General features: G+C 37.1%; 2 protein-coding genes across 5 annotated transcripts in view; one reads left to right on the forward strand and one right to left on the reverse strand.

The window, feature by feature from the left end:
- AKAP14 (A-kinase anchoring protein 14) overlaps window positions 1-23,520 on the reverse strand; it is an 83,642-nt gene that overhangs the window by 49,639 nt on the left and 10,483 nt on the right. For 2 of the 4 annotated variants that reach the window (XM_079123441.1, XM_079123440.1), the window contains exon 4: window positions 23,006-23,185. In XM_079123441.1, coding sequence (XP_078979567.1) covers window positions 23,006-23,185 — 180 coding nt within the window. The other 2 variants (XM_079123439.1, XM_079123442.1) reach the window with 2 other exon arrangements.
- NKAP (NFKB activating protein) lies at window positions 3,306-19,077 on the forward strand. The gene is made up of 9 exons (XM_079123435.1): window positions 3,306-3,833; window positions 6,559-6,639; window positions 8,803-8,873; window positions 9,182-9,322; window positions 11,608-11,671; window positions 12,723-12,832; window positions 12,923-12,998; window positions 13,961-14,110; window positions 16,653-19,077. The coding sequence occupies exons 1-9, from the start codon at window positions 3,448-3,450 to the stop codon at window positions 16,825-16,827; spliced, it is 1,254 nt and encodes a 417-aa protein (XP_078979561.1). The 5' UTR covers window positions 3,306-3,447; the 3' UTR covers window positions 16,828-19,077.

The following is a 23,520-nucleotide window of genomic DNA, read 5'->3' on the forward strand; positions in this document are numbered from 1 at the left end:
CTGTCTCAAAATAAAAATAATAAAGATAAAAGGGCTGGGGATGTGCCTCAGTGGTAAAACAACCCTGGGGTTCAATCCCTGGTATAAAAAAAAAGCTTGGTGCTGCACACCTGTAATCCCAGTGGCTCCAGAGGCCGAGGCAGGAGGATCTCAAGTTCAAAGCCAAACTCAGCAATTTAGTGAGGCCCTAAGCAAGTTGGCAAGACCCTGTCTCTAAATAAAATACAAAAAAGGGTTGGAGATGTGGCTTAGTTGTTAAGCGCCCCTGAGTTCAATCCCCCCCCCCACCAGAGAAAAGAAGGAAGCATATGGCCATCAGCCATGGGGCAGGTAGGTCACTATTGCAAAACTGATACAAAAGTGCACAATCTGGTATCACAAAAGTTAGGTAGTAGGCTTTCTTCTTTCTTAAATGGTCTCTATATATTGCCAAAGCTGACCCTGGACTCCTAAATTCAAGATATCCTCCTTGTCTCAGCCTTCTGGCTAGCTAGAATTATAGACACACCCCACAGAGCCCAGCTAGGCAGTAGTTTTTACATTGAAAATGATCTTGTTAGAAAATTCCCATTCCAAATCACATAATTTCTCTGACTCAATTCAGTTTGTTTTTCGTATTGTTTTTGTTTTCTTTTTAGTTTGCAGTATGGAGGATTGAATCCAGGGCCTCTACTCATGCTAAGCAAGTACTCTGCCAATGAATACATCCCTGTCCCTTTTAAAATTTTTTTAAATTTTGAGATAGGGTCTTGCTACATTGTGCTTGCCTCAATCTTGGATCTTCCTGTCTCAGGGTCCTGAGTAAATGGTTACAGGCATGGGTTACCACCTCTGGTTTCAATTCAGTTTTTGGATCTTGCCCCATGACCAATTAGTTTTACATAGAAGACATTGATATCCAATATTGTTGTCTACTTTTTCTCTTTAACATTATTTCATAAAACTGACCCTTAAATTTCAAAAAGAAAAGATTTCAAGATGGTGGAATGAAACAGACATCATTACCCTATGTACATATATGATTACATGAATTGTATGAATCTACATCGTGCACAACCTGAGAAATGAAAAGTTGTACCCCATATGTGTGTACAATGAATCAAAATGTAGTCTTTAAAAATTAAAAAAGAAAGAAAAGAAAAAAAAGAAAAGATTTCCCATAATCAATTCACATTAGTTTTCAGTCTGATGTGTTACTTTTTAGGAAAATTCCAGAGGCCATTAAACTACTAATAGACTTGATTTGGAATTTTTACAGGAAATCTATGTGTCTTCAAATATCCAAGTCAGTTAGCCTGGGGATGTGGCTCAGTGGTTGACCACTTGCATGTGTGAGGCCTGGATTTGACTGCCAGCATGGCAAAAAAAAAAAGTCCAGGTCATTTAAAAACATTATAAAATAGTGCTGCAACACAATTAACAATAGTCAAATTATGGAATCAACCCAGATACCCATCAACAAATGAATAGATAAGAAAATGTGGTATATTTACAAACTGGAGTTTTACTCAACCATAAAGAAGAATGAAACAATGGCATTTGCTGATAAATGGATGGAACTGGAGAACGTCATGCTAAGTGAAAGAAGGCAGACTCAGAAAATCAAGGGTTAAAAGTTATCTCTCATATGTGGAAGCAAGAGCAGAATAAGAGAAAGAAGGTAGTTGGGGAGGGGATCAGACATCATAAAGACATAAGGAACATCAGTGGAGTAGAGGAGAAGAAGGAGGTGAGGGAGGAAGGGAAAGGGAAGAAATATGGAATGAATTCAACAAAATCATGTGATACACATTTATAAATATACCAAAGGTAACTTCATCTTTATGTATACATTAAAAAGCATATAAGAATGGAGTTTCTGTGAAAGTGAAAAACAAACAAAAAACGTTTATCTTATTCTTTGCTTTCTGGTATGCAATTATAAATTCATAGGACAAAAAAAGTACCAATCAAACATAAATAAATAAAGAAGTGAAAGGAAGATCATCAGAGTAGAGGAGGGATAAGGGGAGGAAAAGTGGGGGGGGGGATGTGGATTGAAATCAAGTTTTAAAAATGGTGCTACAAAAGTGTACAGCCTGGAGGGCACACCTGTAATCCCAGCGGCTCTGGAGGCTGAGGCAGGAGGATGGCGAGTTCAAAGCCAGCCTCAGTAAAAACGAAACGCTGAGCAACTCAGTGAGACCCCGTCTCTAAATAAAATATAAAATAGAGCTTGGGATATGGCTTTGTGGTCACGTGCCCCTGAATTTAATCCCGGGTACCACAAAAAAAAATGTGTACACAAAAGTTAGGCAGTAGCCTTCCTGCCTTCCTTCCTCCCAAAAAGGATCTTGATAAGTACAAAGAGACCAACTAGTTGGGAAGCTGAGGTAGAAGGCTTGCAGTCTAAGGTCAGTCTGAGAAATTTAGTGAGACTCTGTCTCAAAATTAAAAGTAAATAATGGGCTGGGGTTGTGTCTCAGTGGTAGAGCACTTACCTAGGACGCGTGAGTCCCTGGGTTCAATCCTCAGCACCACATAAAAATAAAATAAAAGGTATTGTGTCCACCTACAACTAAAAAATACATATAAATAAGTAAATAGGGCTGGAATGTAGATCAGTGGTAGAGCACTCCTGGGTTCCATCTCCAGTAGTACAAAAAATTATAAAATCAATGTAAATACTGATCATTAACCCGATTGCTTCTCTAGTAAATTAAATAGTTCAATGAGCTGGAGAACATGTGGGTTCCTGTTTCCTCTAGTTGGAGCACATTGGTGAAGATGTGTGGCTGGGGGTTAAATATGCAATTTTTCTCTAGGCTGCTAACTTAATTGGAGAACATCAGGCTCAAGTCATTATCAGAATTTGTGCTTTCTAAGTTAACTGGACAATATGGGACACAGACGTCATAGTTCCCCACTAATCGCGATAAACCCTCCTTATTTTGCTTGGGATTTCAAAAAAGAAAAAAATATCGTATTTTTCTGTGTGAGCATATATACGTATGTATAAAGTATATTCATACACATACACATGCCTATATAATTATACAGAGGAAGCACAACAAAACACATGCACAATTGTGTGGTGTTCATATGGTTACTCAGTGAAATGTATCTGTGTTCCGTGGTCTTCCCCTTCAGGTATTTCGAGTTCGAGTCTGAGAAAGGATTTGGTCTCCTACGCGCCCTAGATTTGATGAACCTCGGTCGGAACTGAACAGATGTGCGGACCCGATTTCCAGACCGGCTTATTTATACTGGTACAAGTCCCTTCCGGTTGGCTAGAGCCCCGTAGGCCTTGGGAAGGTATTTGCCGACGTACCCGGAACTGTTTCCAAGGTTTCTTCAGGTTTGGCAGGTTGCGCGGCGGCGGGTTCTGGGAGCCAAGGCAACCGGGAATCTTCCCGGGGTCACAAGAGCGCCCCCTTGTCCCGCCTCTTCGGGGGCACAGCTGCGGTAATGGCTCCAGTGTCCAGTTCGCGCAGCCCTGAAGGGGAGGCCTCAGGCTCCGGAGGAAAACGCCGCAGTTCGTCGAAGAGCCCCAAACCCAGCAAGTCTTCCCGCTCCCCACGGGGTCGCAGGTCTCGCTCGCGCTCTTGTTCTCGGTCTGGTGACAGGAATGGCCTCAGTCATCAGCTGGGTGGCCTTAGTCAAGGTTCCCGAAGCCAGTCCTACCGCTCACGCTCGCGTTCGCGCTCTCGAGAGCGGCCCTCTGCACCACGGAGCACCCCCTTTGCTTCTGCCTCCTCGTCCGCCTATTATGGCAGCTACTCACGCCCGTACGGGAGCGACAAGCCGTGGCCTAGCCTTCTGGACAAGGAGAGGGAAGAGAGCCTGCGGCAGAAGTGAGTGGGATCGCGGCATCTTTTCTTGTTTGAGCCCCCCGCCCCTGCCTTTCGAGTCCGATTTATCGTTCGTTGTGTTTCTGACTATTCGCTTTTCGTTCTGCCTGCCTTGCACTCATTTTAGTCCCTTTCTTCATTCCGCTCACGGCAACCTCTTATCGTACCTTTATTTCCCATATATTGTCACTTGTCCTCCGACCCCTTCATGTAGCGCCCTATTTTATCGCTATCCCCTTACCCCTTCCTGTCTTGTTAGCAGACATCGCCAAGAGCCTCAGATCTATCGGAATTATGACATTTACTTGGTTGTATCATTAACAGTCGTGAGCATGATTTTATTGCTCATGAAATTGAATTCATGGAAGGAGGAGCACTGTTCTATTGTTTACAGGGTTCGTAGTGCCTACCACTTTGTAGACATGCAATCGTTGGTTGTGGAGTGAAGGAACAGACAAGTTTGAGATATATAACGGGATGTATAAATGGAAATGTTTTGTACGGAATTGGAAAGAGTTGAAATTAAGGATTTATATTGGAGAGGAGGAAATCCTTCCTCTTGCAGAAGATGATCACACCAATGTAGGGGAAGTGATCTGCTTAGCTGTAGATGTAGTTACCTTACAAAAGATCTGGGTAAGTGGTCTCAATCTTGGTCATGAAAAATGATGCTAGGGTGAGATCAGGTCTCCTCTAATGAGAATGAATATTGGAGTGGGAACGTGCATGGTTTAAGAAGGAGAGAGAGGCTTATATTATTGCTGTGTGAGTCATAGTATCTAATATTTATTAAGTATTATGTGTTGGGCATTGCACTAAGCCATGCACTATGTGTTCAAAAAATGAGAAGTTTTGAAAGTATTACAGACATTGAGGGAGAGGTTAAAGTTCCAACAGTTGGGAGATGACTTCATGATTCTTTTTCTTCCAGCAGTGGGAACTAATAAAGTATAGTGATGAGAAGGACAGGCTCCAGATTGAGACGGCCTGAGTTGAAGCCCTTATTTTCCACTTAATAGCAGTGTAGCCTTGTGAAAGTTATTTAACCTCTGTGAACTTCATTCACCATTAAAAAGATGCTGAGGCTGGGGATATAGCTCAATGGTAGAGTGTTCGCAGAGCATACCTGAGGCCCTGGGTTCCATCCTGAGCATTGTAAAAAGAAATTGGAGTGGGGGAATGAAGGGTAGATAAAATTAGTACCAAGTCTTTTAGGATTGTAATAATTTAGTGCCTGGAACATAATAAATATTCCATAACTGTTAGCTATTAGTGCATCATGCATGGAAGCAAAAAGTAAAAACAGTCCTGAATTAGGTTAAAGACCCCCCAAGTTTAATTGTTCAGAAAAGTGTCTATAGAATATACCATTCAAAAAAAAATGGATTCTTACTGGTGACTCCTCACCAAAAGATGTCAGAATTGCCTAAGTGAATTTAAAAAATATATTTTTTTTAGTTGTAGATGGACACAACACGTTTATTTATTTAGTTAGTTATTTTAAATGTGGCTCTGAGAATTGAACTCAGTGCCTCCCATGTGCTAGGCAAGCGCACTACCACTGAGCTACAACCCCAGCCCCATGCTTAAGTGAAATTTGCATTTGTACATTTAGAAGATAAATAATTTATCTTAACAGTGCAGATGAAGCCAGCTGGCAACAGGTGTGAGAACAGGACTTTGTGTTCTTCAGAGTCCAGTAGCATTCTTTCCCCTATATATGTGTATTCTAAGTACAGTTACAAGTATGTCCCCTTTTGTACTGTTTCTTTAAAGTGGCAAACCCTTGAGACTGATTCTGCATAGCTAATACCTTTTCCTCTGAATAAAGAAGTAAGAAAACTTAAACCAATTGTATTTCTTTTGAAGCGTTTTTAAAAACAAATGGAGTCTAAAACAGCTAAACTTTGAGGAACTGAACCTTAGGGGTTTTTTTCAGTTTATGAAAAATAGCAAAAATTTAAACAGAAGAAATCACAAATATCATAAAACAGAAGAATTAAACAATTTCAGTATCTTCCAAAGAGCAGAGAATGTACTCCTTTTCCAAAAAAGAACTGAAGGGAAAACTGAGAGAACAAACTTCACATCTCATTGAGTACAGTTTTTGTCAAATAAATTTTTTCTTTTATTTTCAGAACTCCCTTTATTTTCTATTTCTAATTCTTTATTTTTATTTTCTTAATTAATTCTTAGGTTCCTGACAACTGAAGGTTTGACTAAATCAAGAGACTTCTTTCTTTTTAAATCATGCATAAAGAAATTTATTTCTAAATGTAAAATGTCCCGTCACATATTGCAATGAAGTGACCAATTAGAAACTATGCCATGCATTTGGCATAAGGGATGCTCTTGACAGTCTTCCAAGCTATTGTTTCTGATCTAGCCACTGAGGCTATCTGTAGTTTTTAACATTTGATAGTATTATGAGAACATTGAATCCTAAGTGATGAATTTCCACCTAAGCCAAGATTTTATTAACTTTTAAAACATAAGGAAAGTCAGGTGTGGTGGCAGACACCTATAGTCTCAGGTGAGGTAGAAGGATCACTAGAGCCTAGTAGTTTGAGGCTAGTCTAAGCAACATAGGGAGACCCTGCCTCAAAAGAAAAAATATATAATAAAGCATTGGGAAAATAAGACTTAACTGAACTGCTGTTGAATTTCATTATATATTTAGGAAATAATTCATCTGTTGATTTATAATTTAAATGTTTATATCCTCTAGGAGATTAAGTGAGAGAGAGAGGATTGGAGAATTAGGAGCTCCTGAAGTATGGGGACTTTCTCCAAAGAATCCTGAACCTGAGTAAGTGATTTAAAAATATGTTATAATATTAATTTAAATCCTGAGTCTACTGTGAACTTTTTTTTTTTTGGTACTAGAGATTAAACCCAGGGACACATAACCACTGAGGTACATCCCCAGCCCTTTTTTCTACTTTATTTAGAGGCAGGGTCTTGCTGAATTGCTTAGGGCCTCATTAAGTTGCTGAGGCTGGCTTTGAACTCATGGTCCTTCTGCTTCAGCTCCCAAGCCATGCACCACCACACCCAGCACTGTGAACATTTTGGTTGAGCAAAGAATTTTACATCTCAGATTTTTTTCTTTCTTGTGATTTGTGCTATTCTACTCTTATATTTTAAAAACATAGAACAAGCTGGGCATGGTGGCCCATGCCTGTAATCCCAGTGACTCAGGAGGCTGAGACAGAATTGCAACTTTGAAGCCAGCCTCAGCAACTTAGCCAGGCCCTAAGCAACTTAGCAAGACCCTGACTCAAAATTTAAAGAAAGGTGGGGGGCTTGGGGATGTAGCTCAATGGTAAAGTGCCCCTGGTTTAAATTCCCAGTACTGGCGAATAAATAAATAAATAAATAAAAATAAAAACATAGAACATATCTAAGGATTAAACATGTTGCTAGTGGACTTTAGCATGCAAATTGTTCTCTTTAAATTGTAACCCATGGGTCTAATTTCCTATTCATAGAAAGGTTCAATGTTGATATATATTATTTTGAATTTTTGTTCTCAACTAACCCAGTTGCAGATTGCATAGCAGTTAATAGCATTACAAAGAGATTTCTTTAAAAAATGAATAGTAGTATGGACTTGTTCAGCTGATTTTCCTATATCTAATACTATCTGGAGGTGTGGTGCTTTTTCCCCTTATTTCGTTTCTTTTGGTACTACTCATAAGTTTCTTCTCTCTTCTATATTTCTGTGTCTACTTTAAGTTGAATTCAACTTGCCTGACAGATAAACCTATAATTTGTGGCAGGATAAAAAGCTTTATTACCTGAAACTTGGGAGGTGGGGTACTGGGGATTGAATCCAGGGCACTCTACCACTGAGCTACATCCTCAGCCTTTTTTATTTTTTATTTTGAGACAGGATCTCACTACACTGCTGAGGCTATCCTCAAACTTGTGATCCTCCTGCCTCAGCCTCCTAGTAGCTGGAATAACAGTTTTGTACCACCACACATAGCTTGAAACTTGTTCTTATAGATACCTTTGGAAAAGGCTTAAAGAATCTGAACTCAACCCAGGTGTGGTGGCATACACCTGTAGTCCCAGAAGTTTGGGAGGCTGAGGCAGGAGAATCATGAGTTCAAAGCCAGCCTCCGTTATTTAACAAGGTCTTAAGCAACTCAGTGAGACCCTGTCTCTAAATAAAATAGAAAAAAGGGGTGGGGATGTGAGTCAGTGGGTAAGCATCCCTGTTTCCAAACCCCGGTACCAAAAATAACAAAAAAAAAAAAAACAAAACCTGAATTCAGAGAATTAGAGTTGGAAAAAACCCTAAAAATAATTTTCTAGACAATAACCAAGTTATTCTGGGTTTGATTTTCAGAGGAAAAGATTATATGATGTGCAGACTCCTTCTGAAGTATTATAACATTTTAATACTTTCAGAATTCTCTGCAAAAGAACGAAATCTCTTTAGACTAGTTTGCTAGATTCTTCTTGCTCTGGGGAGACAGAACAGTTGTTGCTCTATTATATATCCTTTACACACTTAGAACACACTCCTGGGTCTGGGGAGGTACCTCAGTGGTAGAGTGCATCCCTAGCATGCTTGAGGCCCTGGATTTGATCCCCAGCCCTTCCAAAAAACAAAGTAAGAATAAAATCCTGAAGTCTTTCCATAGCCTTATCTCCTGTTTCTTTCATCTTTCCTATGGTTCCTGTTGCTTTTGCCCTGTGGTTTCTTCTGAAATTATAAATCATCTGTGTTTTGTTTGAATAATGCTTTATAAACTCTGAAGCATTATGCAAATGCAAGAATTTTTTTATTATGAAGGTAGCATACCCTTGAAATATGCTCTTACAAAGATGTTCCTGTGCTTCCTTTTATGGTACTTAGGCAATCAGTGTTGTTACTGAAAATTTCAAGCCCCTGTGTAATACTCCTGTGGTCCATATTTCATCACTTTTCTAATTCTTACAACCATTTTCTTTAAATTAGCTCTGATGAACATACACCAGTAGAAGATGAAGAGCCAAAGAAAAGTACTACTTCAGCATCTAGTTCAGAAGGTATTTTTTGAATATAGACCTTTTTAATTGATTTTAAAAAGTAAGTTTATAAATAGTTGAACATTGGACTTTGCTTTTATTCAAATTGCCAATCATCTATTCCTTTTCAGTATTTCAAATATAATAAAATTGATATTCAGAAATACTTCTTAAGAAATTAGTTTTTATGGGCTGGGGAGTAGCTCAGTGGTAAAGGACCTGCCTAGCATATAAGAGGCCCTGTATTCATTCCCCATCTCTACATAAAAAATAAACAACAGTAAAATGATTGAAAAAAAGAAATTAATTTTTATTTGTGTTTCCTACAGATGAAAAGAAGAAAAAGAAGAAGTCTAGTCATTCAAAAGAAAGATTTAAGAAAAGGAGAAAGAAAAAATCATCCAAAAGAAAACATAAGAAGTATTCTGAAGATAGTGACAGTGACTCTGATTCTGAAACAGACTCCAGTGGTAAGAAACCAACATCATTCTGCAAGCCTTGCTTCAAAACTATTTTTTCTTCTTAAAACTTATTTTAGGTGGTTGTTAAACAATAATAGCCAAAAAGTTCTGAATGCTCCTTGATTTTGTGCAGGCACCCTTCTGTGTGCTTTATATTCATTATTGCTATTTAGTCCACATAATAACATCTTATAGATGAGGAAATGGAGGCACAGAACAGGTTATAAGTACCACACCCAAGGTCATAGTTGGGATTGAAATGTAAACCAACTGGGCGGTCCTGGTGGTGCAAGCCTGTAATCCCAATGGCTCAGGAGGTAGAGGCAGGAAAATCGTGAGTTCTAAGCCAGCCTCAGCAACTGCAAGGCACTAAGCAACTCAGTGAAACCCTGTCTCTAAATAAAATACAAAATAGGGCTGGGGATGTCACCATGAGTGCCCCTGAGTTCAATCCCTGGTAACCACCCCTTCAAAAAAGAAAAAGAAAGAAAGAGAGAGAGAGAGAGAGAGAGAGAGAGAGAGAGAAAGAAAGAGAGGGGGAGAGATAGAGAGAAAGCAAAAGGAAAGAAAAGAAAGAAAGGTAAACTAACTCCAGATTGTACATAGCAAAAGGAACCCAAACCAACTTGGGGTTAGGCTCCAAGATGTGTGGAAGCCATACAGGGCTACATCAGCCCAGTGGAAAGCTCTTTTTGTGTAATTCGCATGCCCAGTGGGCTCCATCTCTGTATAATTTTTTAAAAGGCATGTCATAAAGTACTCTCTTCAGATTGACTGCATGGTACCCTATCTGGGCTGGTACTTCACAACAGGCCACCAAAAAGGTGGCTCTTAAAAAGTTTACTGTTTATCCATTTTATTTTTAAATGTGTTAAAAATTGGGCTGGAGTTTTGGCTCAGTGGTAGAGTGTTTGCATGTCACGTGTGAGGCACTGGGTTTGATCCTCAGGACCACATAAAAATAAATAAATAAAATAAAGGTATCATGTCCATCTGCAACTAAAAAAATACTTTAAAATGTGTTAAAATTCAGCAGTGTAATATCTTATTTTTCTAATTATATTCTTGCCTTTTTGTTTTCCTAATTTCCTGTAATTATTTGTATAAAAGCCACCTTTTTGTGCCTTCTCATAGCTGATAATTGACCAGAAGTTGCCTCCTTTGAAGTTGACACATTACACACAGGTGCCTCTTCCTCTGATATTACCCAGGTTTCCTTGTTCCCGTTGTCACTTTTCTTCCTCACTGCTGGAAGCAAAAATCTAGGGCTGGGGGTATAGCTCAGTGGTAGAGCCCTTGCCTAGTATGTGCAAGGCCTTGGGTTCTCTCCCCAGCACCACAAAAACAAAACCAAAGAAAGCACAAATCTGAGCATGTCAGTCCCCTATCTAAAATCTTTCAGTCGCTTTCCTTCTAAGGAACCTCATGTTCTTTCTCTCGACCCTATCACTTGGCACAGAGAGACTCTCTGCCTACAGCACCAGTCTGTCCCTGCCTCCAGCTTCACTCACTCATTGCAACCATGGGCATGCAGTACTTTTGTAATAAACTGATTTTTTTCAAAAACTAGCTTAAGAGTCACCTTTTCCTAGTCAGCCATTCTTCAAACACCCTCCCCAAATCAGTCTGATTTCAAGATTCCTCTGTCACTCTGGATTATATTTATCTCTATTCCCATCTCTCTCTATCACACTGAGTCACTAACTAGAAAACATTCTCCTCTGTACTGCACCACCATATTTTCACCTTTTTAATCATGAAAATCTTTAAACATTCAGAAAAGTAAAGAGATACAACTGACTGTATAATTAATATCATATTCTTATCCAGATTTAAAAATTGGTAGTATTTTTGACATAATTGCTTCAAATTTGTTTTTGTGGTGGTGCACTATAATTATACATAATAGGGGTATTCTTCATGCCATATTTGTACATGTGCATAACACAATCACATGTGGGTCTTTTGTTGAGATACTCAAAGTAAATTACAAATATACTTGGATACTAAATATTTCTGTATGCATCTTTAAATAGTAAAAACATCTTTCTACTTAAACATAAAACTGTTACCTCATTCAATGAAATTAATAATACTCTATATCACCTTATACTTAGTCTGACTTTAATTTTATGTCCCCAATGCTTAGTATAGTTTCTGGCAAGTTGCAGTAAATACTAGTATGAATTAATTTCTCTGTAACATCAAATGGGACAGCAGTAGGACTTTACTCGAAAGTATCAGGGTTTTAGAATTTCAAATGTTTTTAAATTATAATGTGTTTTAATTTGCAGATGAAGACACAAAAAGGAGAGCAAAGAAAACTAAGAAAAAGGAAAAGAAGAAGAAACACAGATCGTCAGTTTTTTCTATAATTATTTTATGGCAAAGTTAAAATGTGTATAAAATTACATAAAATAGTTTGATTCCTGTATGTACTCATCACCCAGTTTGAATAATTTTCAACTCATGGGAAGTCTCCACTATTGCCTGTTGTCTTGGAAACAATTCTAAATGTCATTCCATCCATAAATAATTCAGTACCTTTCTCTAAAAGACAGGCATTCTTTAAAAAAACCACAATGCTATTATCATGCCCAAAATATTTAACAATAACTACTCAATTCTCAGCATTTTTTCTACAGTTTAGTCAAAGCAGAATCCAAAATAATGTCCATAAATTGCAATGATTATATTTGTATTGTGTACTTTAGCATGTTCTTCTGTCCTCTGTATTTCCCATACAATAATAGGTATAGAGATTTGACGAGCTTAATTTGAGTTTTGGGCAGGAATACTCCATAGGTGGTGGTGTGTATTTCCATCAAGAGAGAAATAATGTCTGTTTGTCTCTTTTTGCCATATGAACAGCCATTAGTTGTTATTGTCTAGATCCTTTACTGCATTAGGGTTTGCAAATGATGATAGTCTAACTCTGGCTTTCCTTGTAGAATAATTCTGTAAGAGATCCTGCCCTTACCAACTACTTAAATATCCTGAAGTACAGTTTGTATAGGAAGGGCATGATAATTGCTTTGTTTTTATGTTTTATGAGTTTTCAAAATAATGAGTTGGATTTTTTTAGTATTATGAACTCAGGATTTAAAAACATTTGATGTATTTTACTCCATTACAAAGTTATTATTAATGCTCAAATTGGTAAGAGCTGTTCTTAAACTGTTTTATTTCTGTTGTCTTTCTACACTATAACAACTGTATATCATTGTTCCCTTTAATCTTTTTAAATAGCAAAACATGATTTGGTTAAATAATAGAAGATTTTTAACTTAAACTTCTCTAACAAGTTTCCATAAGCTTGGAATTCATTTTCATAATTGCCTTGAAAAATTAAGATGTCTTTTAACATGGGAATATTAAGTGAATTTTTGTTAAATTATAATCCCTACAGGAAGAAATATAAGAAAAGAAAGTCTAAGAAGAACAGAAAAGAGTCTAGTGATTCAAGCTCTAAGGATTCCCAAGAAGAATTTCTAGAGAATCCCTGGAAGGATCGATCAAGTAGGTTCTTCTGATAGACTTTAACACAAAACAAATTAAAGTAACCATTTAGTCAAAATGTGAATGTGTTTCTGAACATTTTTCATGCAGAGGCTGAAGAACCCTCAGATTTAATTGGCCCAGAGGCTCCAAAAACACTTGCCTCTCAAGATGATAAACCTTTGAAGTAAGTAGCAGTGTATTTATAATATCTAATGTACCTTCCAAAGAGTATGGCCCTATTTACCTTGCCAAGCTTATCCCCTTCTACTCCCAGGTTCCAACTGAACTGGATTACTAAAAGTTCCCTTTGTTTACAGTACATTTTCCCACTTTTGTGCCTTATTCAGCTAGCTTCTTCCCCCAACATGCCTTCCCTTCTTCTTCCTGCCCTGTTTTCTTCCTTATCCCCAATTTCTTCCTGTTAAAATCTTTATCCTTCAAAGCCCTTTTCAAAAAGAGGAAGCATATGCTGATTCCCAGTACTTCCCCTCCACAGGTAGTTGTAATTTCTTCCCCACTTTAATCCCCACAGCATATTCTATTTATTATATGGAAGGCATTTTTTACCATGTATTGCAGTTATAGCCTTATTAATATGTAAACTCCAAAAGGACAGAGATTATGTTTATATTACAAGCTTTGGGTTTAATAGGTATGCAAGAAACATTTGCTGAACTGGATAAAGGGATAATAGCTTTTAAAGTCTCTTTGAATCAAAGATAATAGACACTTTTTTCTAAATAGCATTATTATTATAAGTCTAAAAATATTAATTTTAAAGATAGTCTTTATTTTGGGTTTTTTGTAAGGGAAAGAGAAAGGGAGTGAGCTGATGGAAGAAACAGAAATGGCAGTACCTGTAGAGATAAATTAACCCACAATTATAAATTGTATATCTGCACTCACTAATATCAGTTCTTTTGTTCAAAGTATTTATGCATTTCTGGGTTAATAATGTAGGTCATAGTGCATTGTTCATTAATTAAAATAAAGTAATTCACATTGGGCTTCCAAGCATACTACTGTTCAGCACTGTTATTCCTGATGTTGTCTGAAAAAAATGTTTTGCGCTTTCTTTAGATGATTAGCGTTATTATATTGAGATGGTTTTTAATGGACCTTTTCTGATTCTGAATTACTTTGTAGCTATGGCCATGCTCTCTTACCTGGTGAAGGTGCAGCTATGGCTGAATATGTAAAAGCTGGAAAACGTATCCCACGAAGAGGTGAAATTGGCTTGACAAGTGAAGAAATTGCATCATTTGAATGCTCAGGTTATGTAATGAGTGGTAGCAGGTATGTTCTTGGCATTGAGTTTGGTTTCCATGATTAGTTCTTTTCCTTTACCAGAATACTATTTTGGTGATTGATTTTAATTATGTGACTTGTCCTAATGGAAATTGGAGTATAAATACTGATTTGATATTGGCTTTATTGGTATAAACATACTTAGCTAACATTCCAAATTTATATAAAACTTAGCCTCAAACTCAACTATAACCCTAACTTAAAAGAATCACTATTTCCTGTGTCCTTTCCTAGTTTATTTTTTAAAACTTTTAAAAAATATTTTTAGTTGTAGATGTACACAATACCTTTATTTCATTTATTTTTACATGGTGCTGAGGATCAAACCCAGTGCCTCACATGTGCCAGGCAAGAGCTCTGCCACTGAGCTACAGCCCCAGCCCCCTAGTTCATTTTTGGATACAGATATTTTATCCACTGGATAATAGTTAGGTTTAGCTATCTATCGTAGTTCCACAAGGAATGTGGCATTTTGGTAGTTAGAAAAATATTTACATAAGAAATGTTTCTTGGGGCTGGGGATATAGCTCAGTTGGTAGAGGGCTTGCCTCATAAGCACAAGGCCCTGGGTTCAATCCCCAGCACCGCAAAAAAAAAAAAAAAAGAAATGTTTCTTGGTTTATGAACTTGCCTCCAACTGTCAATGTACCCAGTTTTCTGGTAATTAATAGCAGAGAAGGATTTTGAAAGATGTCAGGTTCAGCATGGTGAAATGAATATAAAATGAGGGAAGAGAAAGCAAAGTACCAGGAAGAACAAGGAGAGTAAGGTAATAGGGCAGTGGTACTAAAATCAAATTGAAATTTGGATTCTTTAAAACTTTATTAACTTATTTAAAAAGTAAATAACTATTTTGAAATGACACTGGAGGCAAATATTTGCAGAACCCCTGAAGCACCTCCAGAATCTTGGAATTCTGAGGACCTACATGTGAAACATCATTTTAGAGACCTAGCACCGTAAGACAAGGAAAAAGAAACCAGAGGCATAAGGATTGGAAAGAATGTTATAGCACAGTCATTTTTTGTGAATGATATGTTTATATAAAAAGTTTCAAAGAATCTTCAGATGAATTATAAGTAATAGGAAGGTTTAACAAATTGTTGTATATAAGGTTACTACACACAAGTAAGTTACATTTCTATATACCACCAAAAAGGAACTACAAAAATGTAATAAAATTAAAAATGAAACACCTTTTGTAATAGTGTCAGAGAATACAAAAGATTGGGGAATAAATCTTAACAAAAGATGTCCAAAACCTCTACAAGGAAAACATTGTTAAGAGACATTAAATAAGACCTAAATGATGGTGAGATACCATGTTCATAGATAGGAGGCAATATTTGAAAGTTGTCCGTTCTTACCAAATTGATCTATAGATTTGATAAAATTCCAATCAAAACAGTTTTTCATGAAACTTAGCAAACTGGTTCTAAAATATATTTGTTAAACGAGAAGGCCAAGAATAGCTAAGTCATTTCTGAAGAAGAGTAGGGAAGGTTAGATTTTCTCTGCCAGAGATGAGAACGTAGGAAACTTATAGCACTTTAGAAAGCATAGAAGAACAACTGAATTGTTCAGTGGAATAAAATACAGAGCCCAAGGACAACCATATGTGCATGGACCTTTTGTGTATGAAAGATATGGCATGTCAGATCAGTGGTAAAGAGGGAACTATTTAGTAAATAGAAAAAGAAAAAAATGCTTATACATATGGAAAAAGATGAAAGTAAGACCCTAAATCACCATATATAAAAGGCAGGACCATTAGATTAAGGACTTGAAGAGCAGATATCTTCTGGACCTTGGGATGAAGAAGTGTTTTTTTAAAAAAATAAAAAGTCCACTAACCATAATACATATTGATAAGTTTGCCTAGGTTAAAAATAAGAATTTGTATTTATGAAAAGATGCATTAAAATAAGTAAAAAGACATGTTTCAAACTGGAATGTGATCTTGGAATACACACAACTGATAGTATTGAGGCTATTTAAAGAACACCTGTAAACAACCCAAAAGAAAAATGGGAAAATGACACAAACAGGCATTTGTCAGAAGAAGTAATACATATGCCTGATATACACATAAAAAGATATTCTTATCATTGGGAATAGAAATTGAGAACTTAGTAAAATACCATTTTACACCCATTTGATGGACAAAAGTTCAAAGTTCTAACAATACTATTTTAAAGAATTTGGATCTGTAGGATCTCTTAAATACTGCTAGTGGAACTGAGTACAATGATGCATGCCTCTAATCCCAGCAGCTTGGGAGACTGAAGCAGGAGGATCATGAATTCAAAGCCAGCCTCAGCAACTTAGCAGGACCCTGTCTCAAAATTTAAAAAAAAAAAATGTATATATATATATATAAAGGTGAGGGATGTGGTTCAGTAGTTAAGTGCCCCTGGGTTCCACCCCTGCTACAAAAAAAAAATATTTACTGTTATTAAGAAAAGATTAACAAGGATATTCTGTGAGAAGAATTACTGAGAAATTAAGCCAAAAATAAAATTATCTCCAGGCATCGCCGAATGGAGGCTGTGCGGCTGCGGAAAGAGAACCAGATCTATAGTGCTGATGAGAAGAGAGCCCTTGCATCCTTTAACCAAGAAGAGAGACGAAAGAGAGAGAACAAGATTCTGGCCAGTTTTCGAGAGATGGTATACAGAAAGACCAAAGGAAAGGATGACAAATAAGGATTTTCTGATTGTTCAGCAGACATTTTTAATAACAAAAAAGAAAACCTGGGTTCCACACATATACATAAAAAGATTATTATACTCTGAAAAAGCTTTACAGTGCTATGGTGCCTTCTACTTAACTCTTTCAGTCCCTCAATAAAAAGCTGCTTTATTAATATATCTTTAGTAAGTTCTTTTGGATTGACTACAACTTTCTGGTTTAAAAATCCAAAATATGAATGAACTCCTACTGTATTAGGGGAGGTGGCATGGAGAGAAGTGTCAGTGAGATGAGAAATCTTAATCACATGCCATGGTTCGGTGCTACTATTGCTCTACATGATGCTCTCCCCCACTCCACTGTCCTTGTGGGAAATGATCATTCCTCTGTGTTGAATGTGTTATAAATGGACTTGATAGAAGCTATATAGGAGGCTATTTTTTAACAAAATGCAGGCTTTGCTTAAAGCAAATCTGGAATTTGAAAACTGACTTGTATAATACAGTATACAGTCAGCCCAGGAAATAATGTAATTTTGGTTTAAGTCCCTACCTCCACTCTAAAACCAACAAACCAAAATGCATACTAACCCACTGATTTGTTTAATTGAAAATGTGAACATTAGGTGTTTTTAATTCCTAGTAAGTTACTTAAAAATAGTTATTTCAGGGGCTGGGGGTGTAGCTCAGTGGTAGAGCAGCAGGTGCTTGGCATGTGCAAGGCCCTGAATATGAACTTCAGCACCGCAAGAAACAAAAAGTTCTTTCAAATATAAAGTCTTGGGAAATTTATTGCTGTGCCAATATAAATACAGTATTTCTATCTAAGTTGTAATTTTAATGATAAGATAACATCTAAAAAGAGTGAGTGTCAACTATGGTCAAGAGTACTGATGGGAAAAATATAATGAATTAGTATTTTAACTTAGTTGTTTCATACAGATATAGCCAAAATGATATTAAACTTTTTTAACCTTGTCCTTTATGTAATAGGCAGATTTCATTTTAAGCATTATTAAATCTTTCAGTTTGTTTTTATATCTACCATTCAGTTTAATCCTTAACTTTGTATAAAAGCCTCTCATTTTATCACTTCTTTTTGAAAAGTGAAAATTGTAGGACTATGTGATCATAATCTTTTTCCTTCCCTTATTTTGTTCAATTTTAGTTAGGTCACAAGTGTAAAAGGGGAGAGGGCAGTGGAAATTTTGACTGTTATTGTTAAGGTTGGAAATTGTTTGATCTATGTTATTATATACATAGGATAAATTTAGATTACTGGGTGATGGGGAAATCTTGACTGTGTTATTTTTAAATGCCCTCTCTCCTTATAATAGTTTAAAATAGTTTTTCTTTAGGGAATTTTTAAGTAAAGCAGTTGTATTTCATAGTGTAGAACACAGGTTTTTCTGTATGTTCTAGGAAAATGTCTACTTTTAACCCACAACTACTGAACTAAATAACTATCAGGGTATAACAACATTCATGACCCCTGAACTTGAAGGGATTTGTATTTATCCATATTGCTGAGCCTAATAAATCTGTAGTTTCCTAAAGTTAAAAGGAAACTAGAGCTGGGCATGGTGGCACATGCCTGTAATCCCAGCAACTGTGGAGACGGAGGCAGGAAGATCACAAGTTCAAGGTCAGCCTCAGCAATTTAGCAAGACCCTGTCTCAAAATAAAAAATAAAAAGGACTGGGTAGCTCAGTAGGAAAGCAACCCTGTGTCCAGTCCCAGTATTACAAAAGAAAAAAAAAATCTAAGTCCCAAACTCATCTTAATCCATCTACTTCTTTATATAATAAAACCTAAATTTTATAATTTTCCCTTAAAACTTTTATTCTCTAAGGACATTATTTTTTGTTACTGGTTCCTAGAAACTCAGTATATTTGTTTATTTTTAGGAGGCAAGACAGTTTTAATTGCAGCAATTTTGTGATATATAAATATTATGAATTTTTATTTGATTCTTCTGTGTCCTCCAGAGAGCAGATGCTCAACAACTGTTTGTTGAATAAATGAAAGAAAAGATATTTATTTCAGAACCTTACCATTCCTTTCATCAGGGTTTGTTGAGGAAAGATCTGCCAAAGAATAGTTTCAGTAGCATATTCTTTGGGGAAGAAAAGAATAAAAGGGCTAAAAGTATTTCATTGTCAGCTTATTATAGTTAATGCTTCAAACTGTTTTTAGTCACTTGAGCCATAAGTCAAAGAGTAAGGCTAGTGTATTTTAAGTGTGTGTATGTATATATATATATATATATATATATATATATATATATATATATATTTTGTTCTTGGAGAAGACTTATCTAGTTTCCCATCTCATACCTATTGCTCTGATAGGATTATCCTTCCTTTTTAATTTATTGTACAGATATAATAGTAAAAATGAAGAAAAATTACAATTCTACCACTTCAGTTCTCATTTGTATTCTGTGTTTCCAGTGTTTGTATTTGTAAATATGTATTCTAATATACTTGTAAGTAGTCACTCAGAGTATAATGTAATTTTGTCTTTGATGTTTTAAAATTTCTCAACCAGACAAGGTAGCCTCACAGGAAAAAGAGAAACAAGTGATGATCTGGTGTGACGATAGGAAGAGCAGAAATAAGTGAGGGTAGTAACTGAATCTGTCCCTGTGTCATTTTCCCCGCCCCATCCTCAAGCCACCCAGTGCCATCACAAGTGAAATGGTATGTTGAGGAAGACATTATGCCAGATGGCAGAGTTTCAAAATGTATTGCTTAGCAGTGAGATTTAACTCACTGTAAATGAATGGGCCTGTGAGGAAGGGAACCCTTCATACTGGTTATACGGTAGGCTGTCAAACTTTTGCCATATTTTTTTGGTCCCCCAATTGTGCTCATAAAAGGTATGTCTGGGCTGGAGGCTTAAGTGCAGAAGAGAAACAATAAGCCAAGTACTAATCTTAGTTTGATCTGAGAGGTGAATTTTAGCACCTCCGAATTCGGCTCTGTACTTGCAAGAATCTAAAGGATGCATAGAGGGATAGTAAAATCTTTTAGAAAACAGAAAACATACTGGTTACTCTGCTAATGTGATGGAAGTTAAATGGAAAATGAATGCAAAAAAATTACAGCTGGATTGTGTGCCACAAGTTTATTATTCAATAAATATTCTGTGGTTCAATGTGCTGTGTTGTATTTTAATATATTTGGATTAGAAAAACAATCCTAAAACATTCTGTAAGAATCAGACAATTGAATTAGAAGGTGATTGACTCCATTAAAATATTTTTGGCCTCAATAATGTCCCTCGGCCATTTTTCTCGAAAGCGAGCCATTCCTGGTCTACAGAGGAAGAAAAACAAACACCAAAAGTTTTTAAAATTAAAAAATACATTGAACCAGGGATTCCCTCTTTACTGTTATATTCCTAGTGAGCAAGAAGCTACTTTTTTGGCAGGGAGAGAGCAACGAGAGAGGGTAGCCAGGGTTCTCTCTATTTACTATTGTTGGGGCCCAGTCAACAACAGGATTAATGAACTTACATGTTTAGATGTTTAGGAGAGCTACCATACAGATAAAAGGAATTGTTAATACATGAGTTAACTCCATGTAATTTTGAAATTTCTTATAGAAACAATAGACATGATCTACTTTTCACCCACCCTGTTCCAGCAAATAATTCTCAAGTTTCTAATTACTAAAAAAACTGACACTAAGAAAAAAATGTTCTAGACCAATGGCAGTATTCTAGTTTTAGTCCATTCTAATAGGGTAGATCCAAAGAAGATAAATGACTATTACATGAATTATCTGGCTATGGGCCTGCTGGATTCCTAGGGTTTAATGTCCTTTCCCCCACCCTTTTAAAATAATTCTCCAAATATTCATTACCTTAGAACTAATGAATGGCCCTCAAAGATATAAGAGACATCAATGGGTGTATCCTAAGAGAAAGAAGGACAACTGTCAGCCTAGACCAAACATACCAACTCTTAATTCCCTCCCTACACTTCTCTGGATATGTACTCTTGAATTTCCAGGATTCATCTTCCTAAATTGGGAGCCTATAAGTGGTAGTTCTTTGTCACTTCAAACCTATCTGAAAAAGATCTTTTTGGCAACAAGTATCTTAAGAATTGCCACAAAATTGGAGACAGGTTGTCAGAGGATTGTGTGTTCATTAATAGGAGCCTGAGGAGTTCATTTACCTTCTGTACATGCTTCAGTTTACTCATCTGACAATTTCTGCCTCTGAAGAATTACATCAAAGGAAATAATATAAATGAACAAGGTTTGAAAACATAAAATATAAGTTATAATGTCTTAATGTTCCCCTCCCACTCTCACCTCCAAAATGATGCTTGGAATATTGAGCAAGAGCCTTCTTCCCAAGGCCTGTCTATATATTGTCTCCCGCATGGTCTTGATCACCTCCACTAGCCTTACTTCACAATCTCTGACCTTGACAGTCAACATGACAACTGATGGAGAGATATGTGACCAGAAGTGAACTCTCCATCTATTGTACCTGTTTAGATTACTCCAACTTCCAAATTCTGAATAGATACATGTGTTCTGAGATAGAATGAATAGGGGACATAGTTGGCTCACTGACGATATGATCCATATATAAAGCCTTAAAGTCAGATCAGAGCTCAAACAACTTTGGAGAAAGGGTGGGAAGGCAAAGGAAAAATGACATTTTTCGTGTCTGTTATGTTCCAGGTATTATGCTTGGTAACAGCTCTACTCCTCTGAGGCCTTTTCCCCTATGATCGTGGATGTTATTTTGGCTCCTTTCACACCAATTCTCAAGTCAACGTATTTTTTATTTATGGTCTACCTAGTGGCTACAAGCAGTCATTCCTTCCAGGTTTTTTACCAGGCTTTGTTTTTCAGCAAGATAAAGATTCCTGTCTTTGTGGAACTTACATTCTGGTGGAACAGACAAGAACAAAATAATTGATGATACAGAATATTTGAGGTAATAAAGTGTTATGAAGAAAAAGCATGGGGGATGGGATAGAAAGTGCAGGAGAGTAGGTGATTGGGTAGACAACGCGTGCACCTAGGGGAGAGTGTTCTAGTCAAATGGCACAGCAAGTGCCGAGGCCCTGAGGCAGGACTATACCTGGTTTATTGGGGAAGTAGCAAGATCAGCGTGACAGCACAGAGTAAGTTAGGTGAAGGGGTAATAGGAAAGCAGATAAAACATGGGACCAGATCACACGAGGCCTTATAGCCACTTGATACGCAAATATGTCTCTGACCTGCAGCGTCAGCATTGCCTGGAGACTTGTTAGTCACACAGAATCCCAAGTCCTGCCCCAGACCTGCTGAACCAGAATCCCCATATTACCAAGTAATATTAAATATTAAATATATTAAAGTTGAAAAAGCACTTCTGGAAAGTTTTAAACAGAGGAGTGACAGAAATTCATTTTATAAGGTTCACTGACTGGTTGCTATATAGAAAAGAGACATGATGAGAGCAAGGGCAGAAGCAGAGAGACTGGTTTGGAGGCTGTTGAAATCATCTTGGTGCAAGAGGATGGTGTCTTGAAATTGACTGGTATGAAATTGTGGGGCGTTGGGTATATTTTTGAAGGTAGAGCCAGCTGGGTTTCTTAATGGATTGAATGAGGGGTGTGAGAGAAAAGAAAGAATCAAGGATGATACCAAGAATTTGGCTATCAGCTGAGACAGGGAAGACTGCATGTAGCTCAGATTTGAAAGGGAAAATTGAAAGTTTAATTTTAGACACAATAAGTGAAATGTTTATTATACCTCCAAGTGGGAGAGCTCTGAACTTAAGGTGTAAATTTGGGAACCATAAGCACTCGGTGACATTTCAAGACTGAACGAGATAACTATGGAAGCAAGTATAGAAAAGGGATCCCAGGATTGAGTTTTGGAACACTGTCACATGCAGAAATTGGTATGAGGCAGAGATAGAAATGGAGACTGATGTAGAATGAATCATCAGTGAGGCAGGATAAAAACCAGATGAGTGTATTCTTCTAGAAGCCAAGTGGGAACTTTCATGGAGGAGGGAGTAATCAGAGAGGGCAAGTGCTGCAGATGGGCCGAGGAAGATGAGGACAGAAATGTGATAATTAAATTTTGCAAAGAGGGTGTCATTGATAAACTTGACTAGAGAAGTCTCCATTCTCCTTGAAGCTTCACTGAAGGGAAGAGAGTACAAAAGAGCTTACCGGAGGTTTGGTTTTGGTGATCTTGATGGTGAAGTAGGCAGCCGCACTGACTCGTGGTATGGGTACCTGAGCTGTTGGGATGCTCCAGCGCACACAGTAGATATAGCGAGTGCTGTGGTTTAAATCTTCCTTCTTTATAAATTCTGTGTAGTGCACCCAGCGGCTTTGGTACTCCCAAGTCTGTTTCATAGAAAAAAGAAAAAGCTCACAGAAAAAGAAAGACAAATTTCTACTCAAGTGCTTTTGATAAAAGCAGTGCATAACAGTCAGGGTTACAGCCCTGTTCTGAAGTCTTGACCTTTTTTACTGGGTGTCAAACTAGAGTTAACTCCTAGTTATCTCCACAGTGGAGGAGAGAAAAAGGTGAAGCTGAAGTGAAACAAAAAAAAAAAAAAAATGCAAATATCACTTGAGATTGGGCTTTGGACTGGAGGGGCACACCCTCCCAAGTGTACATGTACATAAACACCAGACACAGGCTGCTCCACACCCTTACTTGGGTGTGTACGTAGAAT

This window comes from Sciurus vulgaris (genome assembly GCF_902686455.1).
Source record: "Sciurus vulgaris genome assembly, chromosome: X".
NCBI lineage: Eukaryota > Metazoa > Chordata > Mammalia > Rodentia > Sciuridae > Sciurus > Sciurus vulgaris.